At 42.3% G+C, this 18,123-nt stretch overlaps 1 protein-coding gene across 2 annotated transcripts; it reads left to right on the top strand.

Annotated features, from left to right (window-relative positions):
• Positions 1-3,404: 3,404 nt before the first annotated feature.
• Positions 3,405-17,562, top strand: LOC121586122 (maternal B9.15 protein-like). Of its 2 annotated transcripts, none has more exons than XM_041902616.2 (5): positions 3,405-3,565; positions 9,430-9,607; positions 15,193-15,330; positions 16,355-16,694; positions 16,915-17,562. In XM_041902616.2, exons 2-5 carry the CDS (start codon positions 9,435-9,437, stop codon positions 17,122-17,124), a joined length of 861 nt encoding a protein of 286 aa, XP_041758550.2. In that variant the 5' UTR covers positions 3,405-3,565; positions 9,430-9,434; the 3' UTR covers positions 17,125-17,562. The 2 variants fall into 2 exon arrangements, with proteins under 2 accessions (XP_041758550.2, XP_041758551.2); XM_041902617.2 differs by lacking the exon at positions 3,405-3,565 and adding an exon at positions 6,424-6,513.
• Positions 17,563-18,123: the final 561 nt, after the last annotated feature.

Below are 18,123 nucleotides of genomic sequence, written 5' to 3'. Positions count from 1 at the left end.
TTAAGATGGGCAAAAGAACACAGACACTGGACAGAGGAAGATTGGAAAAAAGTGTTATGGACAGACAAATCGAAGTTTGAGGTGTTCGGATCACAAAGAAGAACATTTGTGATACGCAGACCAAATGAAAAGATGCTGGAGGAATGCTTGATGCCATCTGTCAAGCATGGTGGAGGCAATGTGATGGTCTGGGGGTGCTTTGGTGGTGGTAAAGTGGGAGATTTGTACAGGGTAAAAGGGATCTTGAAGATGGAAGGCTATCACTCCATTTTGCAACACCATGCCATACCCTGTGGACAGCGCATGATTGGAGCCAATTTCCTCCTACAACAGGACAATGACCCAAAGCACAGCTCCAAACTATGCAAGAACTATTTAGGGAAGAAGCAGTCAGCTGGTATTCTGTTTACAATGGAGTGGCCAGCACAGTCACCGGATCTCAACCCTATTGAGCTGTTGTGGGAGCAGCTTGACCGTAAGAAGTGCCCATCAAGCCAATCAAACTTCTGGGAGGTGCTTCAGGAAGCATGGGATGAAATCTCTTCAGATTACCTCAACAAATTGACAACTACATTTACATTTTAGTCATTTAGCAGACACTCTTATCCAGAGCGACTTACAGTTAGTGAGTGCATACATTTTCATACTGGCCCCCCGTGGGAAACAAACCCACAACCCTGGCGTTGCAAGCGCCATGCTCTACCAACTGAGCTACAGGGGACTAGAATGCCAAAGGTCTGCAAGGCTGTAATTGCTGCAAATGGAGGATTCTTTGACGAAAGCAACGTTTGAAGGATACAATTATTATTTATATTAAAAATCATTATTTCTAACCTTGTCAATTACTACATTTCCTATGCATTTTGCTATATTTCCTATTCAAGCTCATTTCATGTATGTTTTCATGGAAAACAAGGACATTTCTATGTGACCCCAAACTTTTGAACGGTAGTGTATATATTTTTCATGTTGTTTTGTAATCAGCTGTTTCGTTTTTTAAAACATTGAGTTTTTATTGCATATATCTGGTGGTTTGTACCCACAGATTTACAGATTTGCAGATTTACAGATTTGCAGACTAACAGGTCTACTTTTTGGGGCTTGGCTAGCTAGCTAGCTGACTAATAATGCTTTTCTTTGAATAATGCATCTGGACACTGTACCAGCTTTTTTGTTTCACCTGGCTGCTGGTGCCTGATCTTTTGAAAACATAAATTGAGGAGTCAATTAAGCTTGAGAGGAATGGGAGAAAGTTGGCACCACAACGCGGAAAATGACAACACCACGAGCCGAACGGAAAACCCAATCAGAAATCTGTTTGACGTGTAGCCTTCAGGATGTGTGATGATAACAATTTCATTGAAATACCTCAATGTTCTTAACAAGTTACATTTTAGCAATCACTTGAGTTCCAGTGTTACAATGTATCCAACATGAATACAAAACATCAATTGAGGAGTCAGCTTAAGTTTGAGAGGAATAGGAGATGCAGTGGAGGAAAGCAGTGCTGAGGCAGAGGGCTCGTTGTGAGGACGACTGGCTACTACTCTGAACTGTGTAGTGAAATTTCTGGCGCCTAGAGCTGCTAAGGCATCACCCAAGTGGGTGCCACACATTGTGAAGGAGGAGAACTCCAGTGGCTACAGGACTCAGGCTGGTTCCCAGAGAAGCCCTCTACAAGATCATCATCAGACTCCATCTCCAACAACCATCTCCCTAAACCCCTTAATCTGATCAAGCCATGAACTGACCCTCTACATTTTTGGAGGATGCATGCACTCAAAGACTTGGCGTCTATTGGTTGTCCTAGCTAGCTAGATATAGCTAGGTTACTCATGATGATATATTGCTTTTTTTTTTTGTGTGTGCTTTTGAAGCGCTTTGAGATGTCTTTCTGTTATGAAAAGCGCTATAGAAGTTTAACAAATTATTATTATTATTTATTATATATGCTTTATATCACAGTCATATACCTTTATAAATTCTATATTATGTATATGGAGAATGTTGCATCTTTCATCCACATTCATCTGTTTGAGAGCACTGTGGATGCATCTCAATAGTCTGTGTCCACTTCCTCTACTCGTCTCTCCTCTGTCTACTGATCTGAAAACATGAAATAAGTGCAATAAATGGGTTAGATGCCACCAAGGTATTTGCTTTCACCAGTCTAGTTTGTTTCATATCAGTGAAGATGAAGGAGAGGAGATGAGGATTAGGGGAAAGGAATCCATTTTATACTATTAAGATGCAGCCTGTGTATCAATTACAGTGCATGTGTTTCTATTGAATGAAAGGGCTCCACACAGTGATTCAAGATGCAGTCCTTCAACTTAATGTGTTGCTGTGAGCAACTGGCATTTATAGATGGTGTATCGACTCAGAGTACTATAAGCAGCCATCCAGGAGGGCCATCAGGAATTTCAAGGCTTCTCCTTGGAGCAGTCTGGAGGATGTTTTTAATTACAGGCCTAATATGTAGTGTCTTGAATTTTGTTGATAAGAAAATTATTATTTTGATGACAGAATGAATGTGCCCACAGACATTCTTATGTAAACTGTGACTACCTGTCCTAAGTTAAATAGACATCAGTAGTGGAGCCTACAAGATGCTCTAGGCATGATGAGCGCTTGACATAATGAATGATTCCTGAGTGGAAGAATAATTACCCTTATGTATGTTAGACAAATTATGCAATGTGACATATTATAAAAACATGCCTTATGCCTTTAGGCATGTTTTCTTGTTGTGTCAAAACATCTGGTTGTCAGCGACTACTGATGGTACCAACATGCAGGCCTATGAAGTCACTACATGCACAATTACATAGGGTCAAAATAACTTTGAAATGAACATCAAGCTTATCACAGACGGATTTCAAGTTTGAGTAGACTGCCATTTTACATTGATGGGCTGATGTTGTTGTAGTAGCCTTACAAGCCAAACGTTGTTAGGCCTACTATTCATCAATATAAATAATAACAGGTTAGGACTATAATAAGGTTATAAGATGGTGAGAATTAAATGTAATCCTTACATGTTTTTGTATGATAGCCTATGATAGTAGAAGACTATCTGTGCACCGGGGCTTACCATATTTGGTCTGTAGTGGGAGTCTCTGGGTGTGGTGAAAGGGGGTGAGCATATTGCTCATAGCACTGAACAAGGAAGTGAGTCATATTGACGGTGTTACCTCTGGCTTGCACCAGACCCTCTACTCAACACAGGGATAATCTCAATTACATAGACCTCGCGTCCTCTCTCCTCGTCTCCTTATCAAAACCCATTGGAGGAGAAGGTCAGAGGGGCGGGATCTCTGGCTTTCTCATCCAATGGGTTTTGAGAAGGAGACGAGGAGAGAGGACGCGAGGAGAATACAATTGAGATATTCCCACAGAACAACGCAAAACCAGGAACGTGGATCACTTTGATTGTACCAAAGAGAACAAGGAAGCAACATGTGCCGATAACTATACAAGTAGTCTGATCACAGCAATATAGAGAGGAAATAGAGAAAACAGCGTCATTACACTGGATATTTAAAATACTGCGGTTATTAGACAGGTAAGTGAGAAATATTGAGAAGTTTACCATATTTGGAAGTCAACCTTTTGATGTGATTGAAAAATTATTTTGTAAACAAATGTAGGCTCTTTCCACATGCGATTTAAATAACTTGGTGATTGTTTGGGTATTACAAAAGTTGTACATGTATTTATTCTTTAAGGAATATGTTGCTTAATGACTAGAAATGACAGCAATTACAACAGCTAGCTCACCACGACAATCCTTGTAGTGTGTAATAATTTAATTGGAGCCTAGTTTAATTGTTGTTTAGCTTTTTTATTCCCAAATCGAACTATTATTTAAGTTTGTATATTTTAAACAATTTAGACTTAATCTTTAGGATAAACGCGGAATCTATTCAAGGAAACGTTTTGAATTTCCAATTACATGGGGGGATTTCCGCGTTGAGAACCCACTCCCCTGTTCAATGTTTTCGAAAGAGGCAGAAAAAAGTCGGCGCCACAAAAACCACAGGCTGAACGGAAAACCCAATCTGAAATCTGTTTGACGTGTAGCCTACAGGATGTGTGATCTCTAAATGATAACCATTTAATGTTATTCACAAGTTACATTATAGCAATCACTTGAGTTCAAGTGTTAAAATGTATCCAATATCTGCAGTGTTGACTCTTTCCATAGGCTCAGGAAGCACGTGACCGGGCTATAGGAGACTCAAATCCACTCTTTCAGATCTGACATTTCAGCTGTTTTCTTGCCATTTACATGAACTTGCTATCAACAAGACTCCCCACATGGCATGGGCCAACAACCTCATGTATTGTATATGCTGCTATAACATTACTGTGCTATAACCATAATCTTCCAAGCAGCCATATTACTCAACAACAACCAGATATTAATTAACTGGTGTCAAAGAAATACAGATACAGATAGCATGTATAACACAGAAGCTTCTCACTGCCAGTGTTCACTCATCTTAATAGGAACTAGTTATTATACAATTATTGGTTATTATGTAGGTTATTGTACTGTGTTAGGCTCAGTGGATTGGTTCAGATTATTGGGAACACCAATAATGTCAATTTTCTCACCCTTGAACAACATGGACTGACATGTATGTTGTTATTGGGCTGTAGAGAGGTCATGTCTCTGTCTTTACACACAGATCAATACAGGGGTTGCTGCAATACCAACACCTCAGTGTTACTGCTTTGTCTGTTAGAGGCAGTGGGTCACTGTGTACTGTCTATAGAGGGTAAACATGTCACTCAAAGACTCTGCTACTGGAACGGTTGCTATGCATGTAAATGCAATTCACATACAGATCTGATTTGGCTTAAAGATGCACCCCAGGCTCCATTTCACCTCTTTATCACCTGATTTACTTACCAAAAGGCACATCTCAATAGGAGTTCCAGGTATGTCATGACATGGCACAAGTGTGTGTGTGTGTGTGTGTGGGGGGGCTTTGATCTTCAAATCAAATTTCACATACACATATTTAGCAGATGTTATTGCAGGTGTAGCAAAATGCTTGTGTTCCTAGCTCCAACAGTGCTGTAGTATCTAACAGTTCACAACAATACGCACACATCTAAAAGTAAAAGAATGGAATTAAGAAATATAGAAATATTAGGATGAGCAATGTCAGTGGCATTGACTAGAATACAGTATATACAGTATATAGTATATACAGAATACAGTATATACATATGAAATGAGTAAAACAGTATGTAAACATTATTAAAGTGACTAGTGTTCCATTATTAAAGTGACCAGTGATTCAATGTCTATGTACATAGGGCAGCAGCTTCTAGGGTGCAGGGTTGCACAACCGGGTGGTAGCCGGCTGGTGATGGCTATTTAACAGTCTGATGGCCTTGAGATAGAAGCTGTTTTTCAGTCTCTCGGTCCCAGCTTTGATGCACTGTACTGACCTCGCCTTCTGGATGATAGCGGGGTGAACAGGCCGTGGCTCGGGTAGTTGATGTCCTCGATGATCCTCTATTGTCCTCTATTGCTATTCTATTTTTCCCGCAAGCAAGGGGGGATGCCAATGACATCACATCAGACCAACTCCGTGAAGTTTGCAGTTGTGTTTAAAAAACAAAACATTTCTCAAAACGTATTGTTTTAACCTTAAGTGTGTGTACCAGAGGAGGCTGGTGATGGGAGGACGGCTCTTAATAATGAATGGAGTGAATGGAATGGTATCAAACACATGGAAACCAGGTGTTTGATGTGTTTGAGACCATTCCATTTATTCTGTTCCAGCAATTACTATGAGCCTGCCCTCCCCTTTTAAAGTGCCACCAGCCACCACTGGTGTGTACATTACTGTATTTATACTCGGGATAAATTTTTTTAACAGGAAAAGTTAAAAAATAGCTGGAGTGTGTCTTTAAACCTCTTGGCCCCTTTGGGAGCATAGGGCGTCCACCATGGCTCTCCACCTCACTTCTGTGCGATGGCTTTTGATCTAGGACATAGATGAGGGCCTTGCAGAATGCAGATCTGTTCATGGCATTACATTTTTTATCTGGATAATGTAATTTATAGACAGGAAGATGTTTAATGCTGGTCTCAGTGGTCCTAACATATTCTAATCTAATCATGAGCAACGTCCACATTTACATTTACGTCATTTAGCAGACGCTCTTAACCAGAGCGACTTACAGTTAGTGAGTGCATACATTATTGTTACTTTTTTTTTTTTCATACCCCCCCGTGGGAATCGAACCCACAACCCTGGCGTTGCAAACGCCATGCTCTACCAACTGAGCTACATCCCCTGCCGGCCATTCCCTCCCCTACCCTAGACGACGCTGGGCCAATTGTGCGCCGCACCATGGGTCTCCCGGTCGCGGCCGGCTACGACAGAGCCTGGATTCGAACCAGGATCTCTAGTGGCACAGCTAGCACTGCGATGCAGTGCCTTAGACCACTGCGCCACTCGGGAGACACATCAAGCCAGTCTAAATAAGGTAGTGAATGATTTAGCGATAATAGCACTTTAATATGCAAAGTTTATGATGACAGATGAGGCAACCAGTAAATGACTGGGCCATCATCTAACATGAGGTCAGCTCTCTGAGCTGTAAGAGGTTTCACACTAGACTGCAGAGTGGAGGGGAGCATTGCACAGAATGAAACTTCTCACCACCTCTTGACCTGATAACCCTCGCCATTACATGCCCTGTCCTAGATACTGCACAAGAACCACATTACTAAGTTCAGAGATGCTCATGTCTCTCAATTAGCCTCTCAATGTCTTCAGTGATGTACAGCAGTGGCCAAAATATGTGTCTGTTAGTTACACTTTTGAGAAATGGCTCTACCGTTGTAGGATCTTAATTTGATCTCTCTCTTGTTGCTGAAATGCACCGCAGGAAATGCAGAGGAGCTTTGTTATTTACATAAATTCACTGAAAACCCACACTAACACATGGTTATATTAACAGTGTTGCACTTTTCATGTAGCCTACCTTTGGCCAGCTAATAGCCTAATCACCGATCAAGCAACATTATGGACTAAACGTTCCAATCCTGTTGCTGCAGGATTATTTTGCTGTGACAATATAGGTCAAATTAAGATCCTACATCTGTATGTTGCTGTGCAGTCTGAAAAATAACAAACCTGTGGTGATTGTTGTGGGCAATATTATTAGACTGAATGACATTATGTGGCTGTGAAGTTAGAGAAGTGGTCAGACTGTGAACTAGTCAGTCAGAACAATGTGATGAGTCAGTAGTCTGTGTCTGTAACAGTCTGTGTTACTGTATGTCTGTACAGATGTAGGATCTTCATTTGGTCACCCTGTTGCAGGAGAACTTTCCTGCGTGTAGTGTATTTGAGGTTTAAAAAGGCTTCTGAAGTTTATAATTTCCACTTTGAAATTTCAGAATTGATTTTCACTTACAAAAAATGTATCAACCCCTACAGAAACGTCCATTAATTATAATCCACATAATAATTCACATTTCCTGTTGCTGCAGGATTATTTTCCTGCTGTAGCAAACTGTCTCAAATTAAGATCCTACATCAGTAACTTCTCACTGACATTTCTATTGGGTTTCAACATGGTGATGAAAACAATATTTTTCAGTCCATTCAAATTGGTCCATGTCACATGTACAAACAAATAGTCTACCCTTCTTCTGTATACCCCTAAGGTAAAAAGGATTACCATTCTGTCACCCCCCCACTGTAAATATCCTGTTACGTATGTAACATTCTTTCTTTCCACCAACTGTGGGACGAGGCAGTTTAACAGTGCAGGCTAGAGGCACCACCTGCAAATGCTTTTCAGTTATGCCAGCTATCTGAAACACCATAGTGTCAGCTGGGTTTACAGAGTTGTCTTCAGACTGAGGTACTGGTGTCTGTGGCTGTGTGTGTGTGTTTATGTGAAAGCGAGATAGAGGGAGAGAGTTTCGACATAACATCCTGAGGCACACTGAGTTCTTCAAGGACTTGTGACCATGTACTGGTAGAGTTCTAATGAAAAATGCATTCTGTTATTGAGTAAGATATAATCACAGTACCATGCGATCATCAAAAGCATCTGAAAGCAATATTGTGAAGTAATAATGTAATGAATATGATTTTGTTACCTCACCATCTGGTATATCTCTACAACTGAGTTACAAAGTGGTTAATAACTGAATAAGCTCACTGAACCTACACCACTGGGACAAAACTGGTTGAATCAACCTTGTTTCCTCATCATTTCAACCGCCCAAATCAATGTGGTGACGTTAAATCAATGTGGAAAACGAATTGGAATTGCAAAAAGTCATCAACATAAGGGCATTTCATATTTTTTTCACTAAACTTTTAACCTAAATCTAATGACGTGATTAAACATTAAACTGACATCTGTGCCTAGTAGGACTGTACGGTAAAGCTATTTGTTATGTTGGTCTTAAGGGAAATTAACTTACTTCTTCACTTGTGACCTGTAGAAACAAATTGTTTCTGTATAATTGCTTAACAGTTTACGTAATGCCATTAGTACATTGTTTTGTCACCAGACAAAGTCTGTCACCTCCGGGAAGATGCTTGAGGTGGAAGCTGATGCAACCAGTGTTTTTTCAGATTCTCCCTGACTCCCTCTATGTATGTCAGGTCTACACTGACAACAACAATTAACCCTCGCACCTCGACTAAACCAGAGCAGGAAGTCAACACACTGTCTTTCCAGGGTGTCACTTGCACTCCTCACATACGTAGTTTCATGATGGCTAATCAGCTAAACTGGCTCAGCATTTCTGCTAAGCGGGCAAACATTCAAGTTCTTTGACCTGTACTGTAGGCAAGGGTTGTACTGTACCTTCTACCCTATGTCAATCTGACACTGTCTGGCACTACTGAGAAGAAACAGACACTCTTATCTATCAGAAGGCACATACTGTACCTTTGGTCTGTACCTGAATCTGACATGTTTTGCGTATGTGACATATTCACATGCCAACATGGCCTATGAGTCTATTTGCATCTTGTTTGCCTGTATACAAACTATGACCTTTGGCTCCCAGTTTGTTTCAACAACAGAAGGCCAGTCTGACTTGCGTACATTGAACAGATAGATGTAGTGTGGTCTGAAGGTAATGATCATATAAATACTCTAGGAAGAGGTCTTATCTGAGGAACTGAGTTCCTCCAGCCCTACATTAGACTGAAAGGTGGTAAATATTTTGTAATACAGACTGTGAAATAGGGCTGTTCTGGGGTTTGAGGAACTGAGAAAAACATTTTGACAGTGGTGGCTTGTGAATTGAACACACACGCTGTAGTTTCTGAATAGTTTTTCCACGCTGTACTGTTGGTTCAAATCTTCTAAATTAGTTGAGTAGCTTTACAGGATAGACAAATGTTTTCTGCACCTATTTCCTCACAGAAACGATGAAGAGAGAGGTAAACGCCGGGGTGAATTTCCTGAGACGCCTAGCCGTGGAGCGGGGTGGCTTGGATGGAACCAAAGCTGACGCTTTTGCTGGAAAGCTGCGGCAACTTCTGTGTGACAAATTCAAAGACCACTGGTACCCCGACAACCCCAACAAAGGACAGGCATTCAGGTAAACAACAAGTGAAGTGAAATATTAAAGAAGTGAAGTAACTGGGTTGTTATTTCGTGTGACTGTCTCTGAGAAGATACATAATATAGCTGCGGACCACTGCAAAATTATCAGTTTCTCTGGTTTGACTATTTATAGGTATGTGTTTAGGTAAAAATAACATTTTTGTTTTATTCTATAAACTACTGACAACATTTCTCCCAAATTCCAAATAAAAATATTGTCATTTAGAGCATTTATTTGCAGAAAATGACAACTGGTCAAAATAACAAAAAAGATGCAGTGATGTCAGACCTCGAATAATGCAAAGAAAATAAGTTCATGTTAATTTTTAAACAACACAATAGTAATGTTTTAACTTAGGAAGACTTTTCAATCACAGCTTTCATGTGTCTTGGCATGCTCTCCACCAGTCTTTCACATTGATGTTGGATGACTTTATGCCACTCCTGGCGCAAAAATTCAAGCAGCTCGGCTTTGTTTGATGGCTTGTGACCATCCATCTTCCTCTTGATCACATTCCAGAAGTTTTCAATGGGGTTCAGGTCTGGAGATTGGGCTGGCCATGACAGGGTCTTGATCTGGTGGTCCTCCATCCACACCTTGATTGACCTGGCTGTGTGGCATGGTGCATTGTCCTGCTGGAAAAACCAATCCTCATAGTTGGGGAACAATGTCAGAGCAAAAGGAAGCAAGTTTTCTTCCAGGACAACCTTGTACGTGGCTTGATTCATGCGTCCTTCACAAAGACAAATCTGCCCGATTCCAGCCTTGCTGAAGCACCCCCAGATCATCACCGATCCTCCACCAAATTTCACAGTGGGTGCGAGACACTGTGGCTTGTAGGCCTCTCCAGGTCTCAGTCTAACCATTAGACGACCAGGTGTTGGGCAAAGCTGAAAATTGGACTCATCAGAGAAGATGACCTTACTCCAGTCCTCAATGGTCACATCCTTATGGTCTTTTGCAAACCTCAGCCTGGCTCTTCTTTGCTTCTCATTGATGAAGGGCTTTTTTCTAGCTTTGCACGACTTCAGCCCTGCCCCTAGGAGCCTGTTTCGAACCGTCCTCGCCGTGCACTTCACCCCAGCTGCCGTTTGCCATTATTTTTGTAGGTCACTTGATGTCATCCTACGGTTGTTGAGTGACATTTGAATGTGTTGGCGTTCATCCCAGTCAGTAGAGAGTCGTTTTCGCCCTCTGCCGGTCTTTGTTGTTTCCAATGTCTGCTGCTTGACCTTGTTCTTATAAACCGCCGTCTTTTGTGAAGGAGTGCTTGGAAGAGTTGTAGTTGGGGAGCCAAGAACCAAGATGGCGTAGTAGTGCAGTTGTGTTTTTATCGTATGTCTGTAAATAGCCTGTAAATACCCTATTTTTCTGTATTTTTCGTACATATTTCCCTATCAGACTTTTCATCCTTCTACAAAATATACTTTCCTGCAACCCGCCTCACTCAATGTGGAACGGATTCTATTATTGACTTACCTTTATCTAGAATCTAGAATCTCCAGTTGAAACTAGCTAGCCAGCTAACTAGCTACTTGCTATTAGCCACAGCTAGCGGTATTTCACCCAGAACATTGGATTTTTTTCTGCGGGATTAATTTTAATCACTGGACATTAATCACCGGATATTCGGCCAGTCTGCACAGCGCTTATCGACCCAGAACATATCAGTTTTTCCGCCCGGAATCACTGAATCACTGGACCTTTAACTCCCGGATTCATCGCTACCAACTAGCTACAACAAAACGGACGCTGTGGTCTGGCTAATCATCCTGAGCTAGGCCCATCTCCCGGCTATCTACCTCTCTGTCAACCGGACGGGACCACCTAGTGTTGACACGGAGCCCCGCCGATCCTACACGACTGGTCTGCCGACGAAATCGTCTGATGTGGTTACGACGTTAACCACGAAGATTCCATCCATCTGCTAGCCCCGGCCCGCTAGCACACGCTAGCCGTGGCCTCTTACTCACTAGTCCTTTACCACCGGACCTTATGATAACTCAGCTATACAGCTGATGTCTGCTGGACTGTTCCTTTTTACGGTACTACATCCTGTTTATGTTTAGCCTCAGCCCAAACATGGTTAGTTTATTGTTGTTTCGGTTATTTCTAATTGTACTATATCACTGTAGACCCCCCAGCCTAGCTAAACCTGCCTTAGATAGCTCCTTTGCCCCTCCCCCTATACACGCGGAGACCGACTCAATTGATGCCTCCAGCGATGCTATCTCTTTCATTGTTACCCAACGCTTAGGTTTACCTCCACTTTACTCATATCCTTCCATATCCTTGTCTGTACATAATGCCCTGAATCTTTTCTATAACACCCGGAAATCTGCCCCCTTTATTCTACGCACTAGAAGACCAGTTCTTAAAGCCTTTAGCCGTATCCTTATTCTGTTCCTCTGGTGATGTAGAGGCTAACCGAGGCCCTGCAGCCCTCAGTATCACTCCTACTCCCCAGGCGCTATCATTTGATGACTTCTGTAATCGCAAAAGTCTTGGTTTCTTGCACATAAATATCAGAAGTCTACTTCCTAAGTTTGAGTTATTCACTGCGTTAGCACACTCTGCCAACCCTGATGTTCTAGCAGTGTCTGAATCCTGGCTCAGGAAGGCCACCAAAAATTCTGAAATCTCCATCCCCAACTATAACATTTTCCGTCTAGATAGAACTGCCAAAGGGGGTGGAGTTGCAATCTACTGTAGAGATAGCCTGCAGAGCTCTATCATACTATCCAGGTCTGTGCCCAAACAGTTTGAGCTTCTACTTCTAAAAATCCACCTTTCCAGAAATAAGTCTCTCACTGTTGCCGCTTGCTACAGACCCCCCTCAGCCCCCAGCTGTGCCCTGGACACCATATGTGAATTGATTGCCCCCATTTATCCTCTGAGTTTGTACTGCTTGGTGACCTAAATTGGGATATGCTTAATACCCCAGCCATCCTACAATCCAAGCTAGATGCCCTCAACCTCACGCAAATTATCAACGAACCTACCAGGTACAACCCTAAATCCGTAAACATGGGTACCCTCATAGATATCATCCTGACTAACATACCCTCTAAATACACCTCAGCTGTCTTCAACCAGGATCTCAGCGATCACTGCCTTATTGCCTGCGTCCGTAACGGGTCCGCGGTCAAACGACCACCCCTCATCACTGTCAAACGCTCCCTAAAACACTTTAGCGAGCAGGCCTTCCCTAATTGACCTGGCCCAGGTATCCTGGATGGATATAGATCTCATTCCGTCAGTAGAGGATGCCTGGTTGTTCCTTAAAAGTAATTTCCTCTCAATCTTAAATAAACATGCCCCATTCAAAAAATACAGAACTAAGAACCGATATAGCCCCTGGTTCTCCTCAGACTTGACTGCCCTTGACCAGCACAAAAACATCCTGTGGCGTACAGCATTAGCATCAAATAGCCCCCGCGATATGCAACTTTTCAGGGAAGTTAGAAAGTATTTGAAAGCCAAGTTAACAAACAGATCACCGACCATTTCGAATACCACCGTACCTTCTCCGCTATGCAATTCGGTTTCCGAGCTGGTCACGGGTGCACTTCAGCCACGCTCAAGGTCCTAAACGATATTATAACCGCGATTGATAATAGACAGTACTGTGCAGCCGTCTTCATCGACCTGGCCAAGGCTTTCGACTCTGTCAACCACCGCATTCTTATTGGCAGACTAAATAGCCTTGGTTTCTCAAATGACTGCCTCGCCTGGTTCACCAACTACTTCTCAGATAGAGTTCAGTGTGTCAAATCGGAGGGCCTGTTGTCTGGACCTATGGCAGTCTCTATGGGGGTGCCACAGGGTTCAATTCTTGGGCCGACACTTTTCTCCGTGTATATCAATGATGTCGCTCTTGCTGCTGGTGACTCTCAGATCCACACCATTTTGTATACATCTGGCCCTTCATTGGACACTGTGTTAACAAACCTCCAAACGAGCTTCAATGCCATACAACAATCCTTCAGTAGCCTCCAACTGCTCTTAAACACTAGTAAAACTAAATGCATGCTTTTCAATCGAACGCTGCTGGCACCCGCCCACCCGACTAGAATCACCACTCTCGACGGGTCTGACCTAGAGTATGTGGACAACTACAAATACCTAGGTGTCTGGTTAGACTGTAAACTCAACTTCCAGACTCACATAAAGAATCTCCAATCCAAAGTTAAATCTAGAATCGGCTTCCTATTTCGCAACAAAGCCTCCTTCACTCATGCTGCCAAACATGCCCTCGTAAAACTGACTATCCTACCGATCCTTGACTTCGGCGATGTCATTTACAAAATAGCCTCCAACACTCTACTCAGCAAATTGGATGTAGTCTATCACAGTGCCATCCGTTTTGTCTCCAAAGACCCATACACTACCCACCACTGTGACCTGTACGCTCTTGTTGGCTGGTCCTCACTACATGTTCGTCGTCAAACCCACTGGCTCCAGGCCATCTATAAATCACTGCTAGGCAAATCCCCGCCTTATCTTAGCTCATTGGTCACCATAGCAGCACCCACCCGTAGTCTGCGCTCCAGCAGGTATATCTCACTGGTCATTCCCAAAGCAAACACCTCCTTTGGCCGCCATTCCTTCCAGTTCTCTGCTGCCAATGACTGGAACGAATTGCAAAAATCTCTGAAGCTGGAGACTCTTATCTCCCTCATTAACTTTAAGCATCAGTTGTCAGAGCACCTTACCGATCACTGCACCTGTACACAGCCCATCTGAAATTAGCCCACCCAACTACCTCATCCCCATATTGTTATTTATTTTGCTCTTTTTGCACCCCAGTATCTCTATTTGCACATAATCTCTTGCACATCTAGCATTCCAGTGTTAATACTATTGTAATTATTCTGCACTATAGCCTATTTATTGCCTTACCTCCATAACTTGCTACATTTGCACACACTGTATATATATTTTCTGTTGTATTTTTGACTTTATGTTTTTTACCCCATATGTAACTCTGTGTTGTTTTTATTGCACTACTTTGCTTTATCTTGGCCAGGTCGCAGTTGTAAATGAGAACCTGTTCTCAACTGGCTTACCTGGTTAAATAAAGGTTAAATAAAAAAATTAATAAAAAAGCAACCTGACGCTCACTGTATCCCTCTGCCAGTAAAGCCAGAATTGAACCCTTCTTTTCCTCACTCAAACCTTTCCTTTTCAACTCTTTTGGCATGGTCAATAGTTATTTTTTGATTAATATTACTTTTGAGGTACTATTAGCACTGTTTTTGCCATCCAGCTGGTCCTATTGCAAGAGGATAGTGATGACCACAGCAGTGGTTTTTATACTTTTCCTCGTTAAATAAGATTTGGTTCATGTGATCACCTAATCAGTACCTAATTCAGTAGAATGAGGTGTGCCTGTGTTGGAATTCAACAGACACTGGAATGGAATGTCTGTCATACATGTAGAGATGCTGATTTAAGAAAAATTTGCAGTGGTCTCTTAATTTTTTCCATAGCTGTATATGATGAGAATTTGACTGTGGTCCAGGTGAACAGCACTCAGGAGAGTGGAGTTGTGACATCTGCCCTTTCACCCCTCTCAGGTGCATCAGGGTAAGCGAGGGGGTGCCGTGTGATGAGGAGGTGCTGAGGGCGTGTGAGGAGAGCGAGCTCAAACCCAGCGAGCTGGGCCTCCCATGCGAGATTGCGCTGTGGATCGACCCACTGGAGGTGTGCGCACGGTGAGTCACACTATGTTACTCACATGTGCACAGACGTACACACACAGTGACATACTCAGTCTCAGAAGGCAGAGGAAGAAGGCTTTCATTCGTCATTCATTGTACAGTCATACAGTCAGCTCTCTGGAGGTACCATAATTATCATCATGATGCATGTGTTGTACGAACCTGCCCACTATGTGATGACTCATCAAGTTACGGTAGGAGGAGGGTGAGGAAATATAGCAACTACAATGAGGAAATTATCCTGAGGGAGATGTGTTGATACAAGTGAAACTGTTAGACCCTTCAACCTTTTACTGCAGTGGGTTAAATCAGGGTCACACAGAGTGATTCTTGGTAGTCTTAAAAAAATCTGCTGTGAAACAAAACACATGGTTATGGGCTTTAAAAAAAGAAAACATGTTCCATGTCAGATATAGAGTTGAAATGTATTACACTTTATATACATCACAGAAGACTGAAATATAACAAAACTGTTTAACATAGAAACACCAAATTTTCAGCTGCTTTTTTGATTATGAAATATTCAAAATATTATGAAAAATATTAATAATATTCCACCCATGAGGCCACTAGGTCATTTGACTGCAGGAAAGGGCTACAAGGTGGTTTATAGGTCATTCCCATGTGTTTTTTTCACAGTAACTAATGTATTCTCTTTCCTATCTCACAGGTCAGGGGAGAACAGCAGGTACTTCACAGTAGCTTGTTTCTGTGTTTTTTTACAGGAACTAATGTATTCTCTTTCCTCTCTCACAGGTCAGGGGAGAACTGCAGGTACTTCACAGTAGCTTGTTTCTGTATTTTTTTTTTACAGGAACTAATGTATTCTCTTTCCTCTCTCACAGGTCAGGGGAGAACTGCAGGTACTTCACAGTAGCTTGTTTCTGTGTTTTTTTACAGGAACTAATGTATTCTCTTTCCTCTCTCACAGGTCAGGGGAGAACAGCAGGTACTTCACAGTAGCTTGTTTCTGTGTTTTTTTTACAGGAACTAATGTATTCTCTTTCCTCTCTCACAGGTCAGGGGAGAACTGCAGGTACTTCACAGTAGCTCGTTTCAAAGAAGGAGAAGAGGAGGATGAGGACTATGTGAAAGGAGACAAAGATGTCGACCTGGATACGTCCGACTACCACTCCGCCACCTCGTCTGACTGTGGCTCTGCTGTCTCCAGCGACACAGAGGAGGAGGGGATGGATGGAGAGACGGAGGGAAGAAAATATGAGGAGAAGGAGAAAGAGAAAGAGGGAAAGAAAGAGAAGGGAAAGGTGGAGGGCAAACCTTGCGTGATTGCCATGATGCCCAGGGTTCGGGACAGGTTCAGGGTCGAGCATGCTCAACAGAAGGTCAACAAAACACTGGTAAGAACTTTTCTGTTAATCTACATGACCTTAATGTGGTACCAAATCTCCCTATCTGACATCCACAATGTAGCACTGTGGACACGTGGATTCACGTAGCACCAGATCCTACACATCCAGAATAAGTGCTCTCAAAGTACTATCTGATTATTGAAATGAAGATTAATTATAATCGGAATCATATCTAAGATCTCTCTCCCTCTGTTATTTCTCTCTCCAGCTCCAGCCCACCTCTCAGCAGTACTTCTACCACCCTGCCCCTGTGTGGCCCACAACGTACAAGAAGAAGGGTCCTGTGTTCCTCACCACAATATACGCGCCTCCACCTCCGCCTCCCCAAGTGTTCGGCTACTACGTCCTGCCCCAGCCACCCCCGCAGTTCATCATGCCTTATGCCACTCTGCAGCCATGGGGGGCTGTGAAGAGCTAAACCAACTGGTTGGAGAGGGGGATGTAAAACTGCCATTTTACCTATGAGCCACAACTTAATTCATTATATACGTTTTTGATTGCTGTACACTTCATTTTCTTATTTTTGGTGAGAATCGGTTTTGGGGATTTCCTCTATGTAACTTTCTTAGGTAGAATTGCCACTGAAGTAAACAGGGAATATACTAAAACAGGGTTTAGCAAATATTGCTACAGGCACTTCCCTAAGGGCTGCCAGTAGGTTTTGGTTTAGGGTAATCCACTGATTAAAAGTAGTCTGTTCATATTGCTGACGTGTCTAGAGTAGGCCTGCTAGACAGTGTGTTGCAGATTGACTAGTTTAGTGTGATACTGTATTCCAGTGGTATTCAACTCTTACCCTACGAGGTCCGGAGCCTGCTGGTTTTCTGTTTTACCTGATAATGAATTACACCCACCTGGTGTCCCAGGTCTAAATCAGTGCCTGATTAAAGGGGAACAATGAAAAAAAGCAGTGGAACTGGCTTGGAGGTCCAGAGTGTAGTTTGAGGGCTGTATTACTTCATTGGGTGCTCATACCATCTCAGGAATCCTCATCAATAAGCTGAAAGCCAAAGCTTCTTTGATGATTTTAGATATTTTTGTAATATTATAGACTACCTTTTCATATGTCACTAAAACACTTCTGGTTTTTGTTTCTACCTGGTAGTTAATTGCATTCACCTGGTGTCCCAGGTCTGAATTAGTCCCTGATTAGAAGGAGAAGATGAAAAACAGTAGTGTTTCGGCCCTTCAGGACCAGGATTGGGCAGCCCTGCTATAGACTGTAATGATATGCAGTTACATGTGGTAACATATGTACCGTGTCTGTTGTGTTCTCAGAAGCTGCATCTAACTGCATATCATTACAATATAATGTATCAATACAAGACAATAGATTATCACAAGCACTGTACAGTATAAGAAATGGTATTCTGGAATCCAATCAAATGTGATTTACTATTTTTGACAATTCACTGTG

The sequence above is a fragment of the Coregonus clupeaformis genome, unplaced genomic scaffold, assembly GCF_020615455.1.
Source record: "Coregonus clupeaformis isolate EN_2021a unplaced genomic scaffold, ASM2061545v1 scaf0096, whole genome shotgun sequence".
Classification (NCBI taxonomy): Eukaryota; Metazoa; Chordata; class Actinopteri; order Salmoniformes; family Salmonidae; genus Coregonus; species Coregonus clupeaformis.
The sequence above is the reverse complement of the archived record's forward strand: the minus strand, read 5'-3'. Positions and strand labels throughout refer to the sequence as shown.

What these genes read in the sequence shown, in the direction of transcription:
- LOC121586122 (XM_041902616.2), top strand. Translation starts at nt 9,435, where the DNA reads ATGAAGAGAGAGGTAAACGCCGGGGTGAATTTCCTGAGACGCCTAGCC. An exon ending in AACAAAGGACAGGCATTCAG is followed by an intron (nt 9,608 to 15,192) that starts GTAAACAACAAG and finishes CACCCCTCTCAG; the next exon opens with GTGCATCAGGGTAAGCGAGG. An exon ending in CCACTGGAGGTGTGCGCACG is followed by an intron (nt 15,331 to 16,354) that starts GTGAGTCACACT and finishes CCTCTCTCACAG; the next exon opens with GTCAGGGGAGAACTGCAGGT.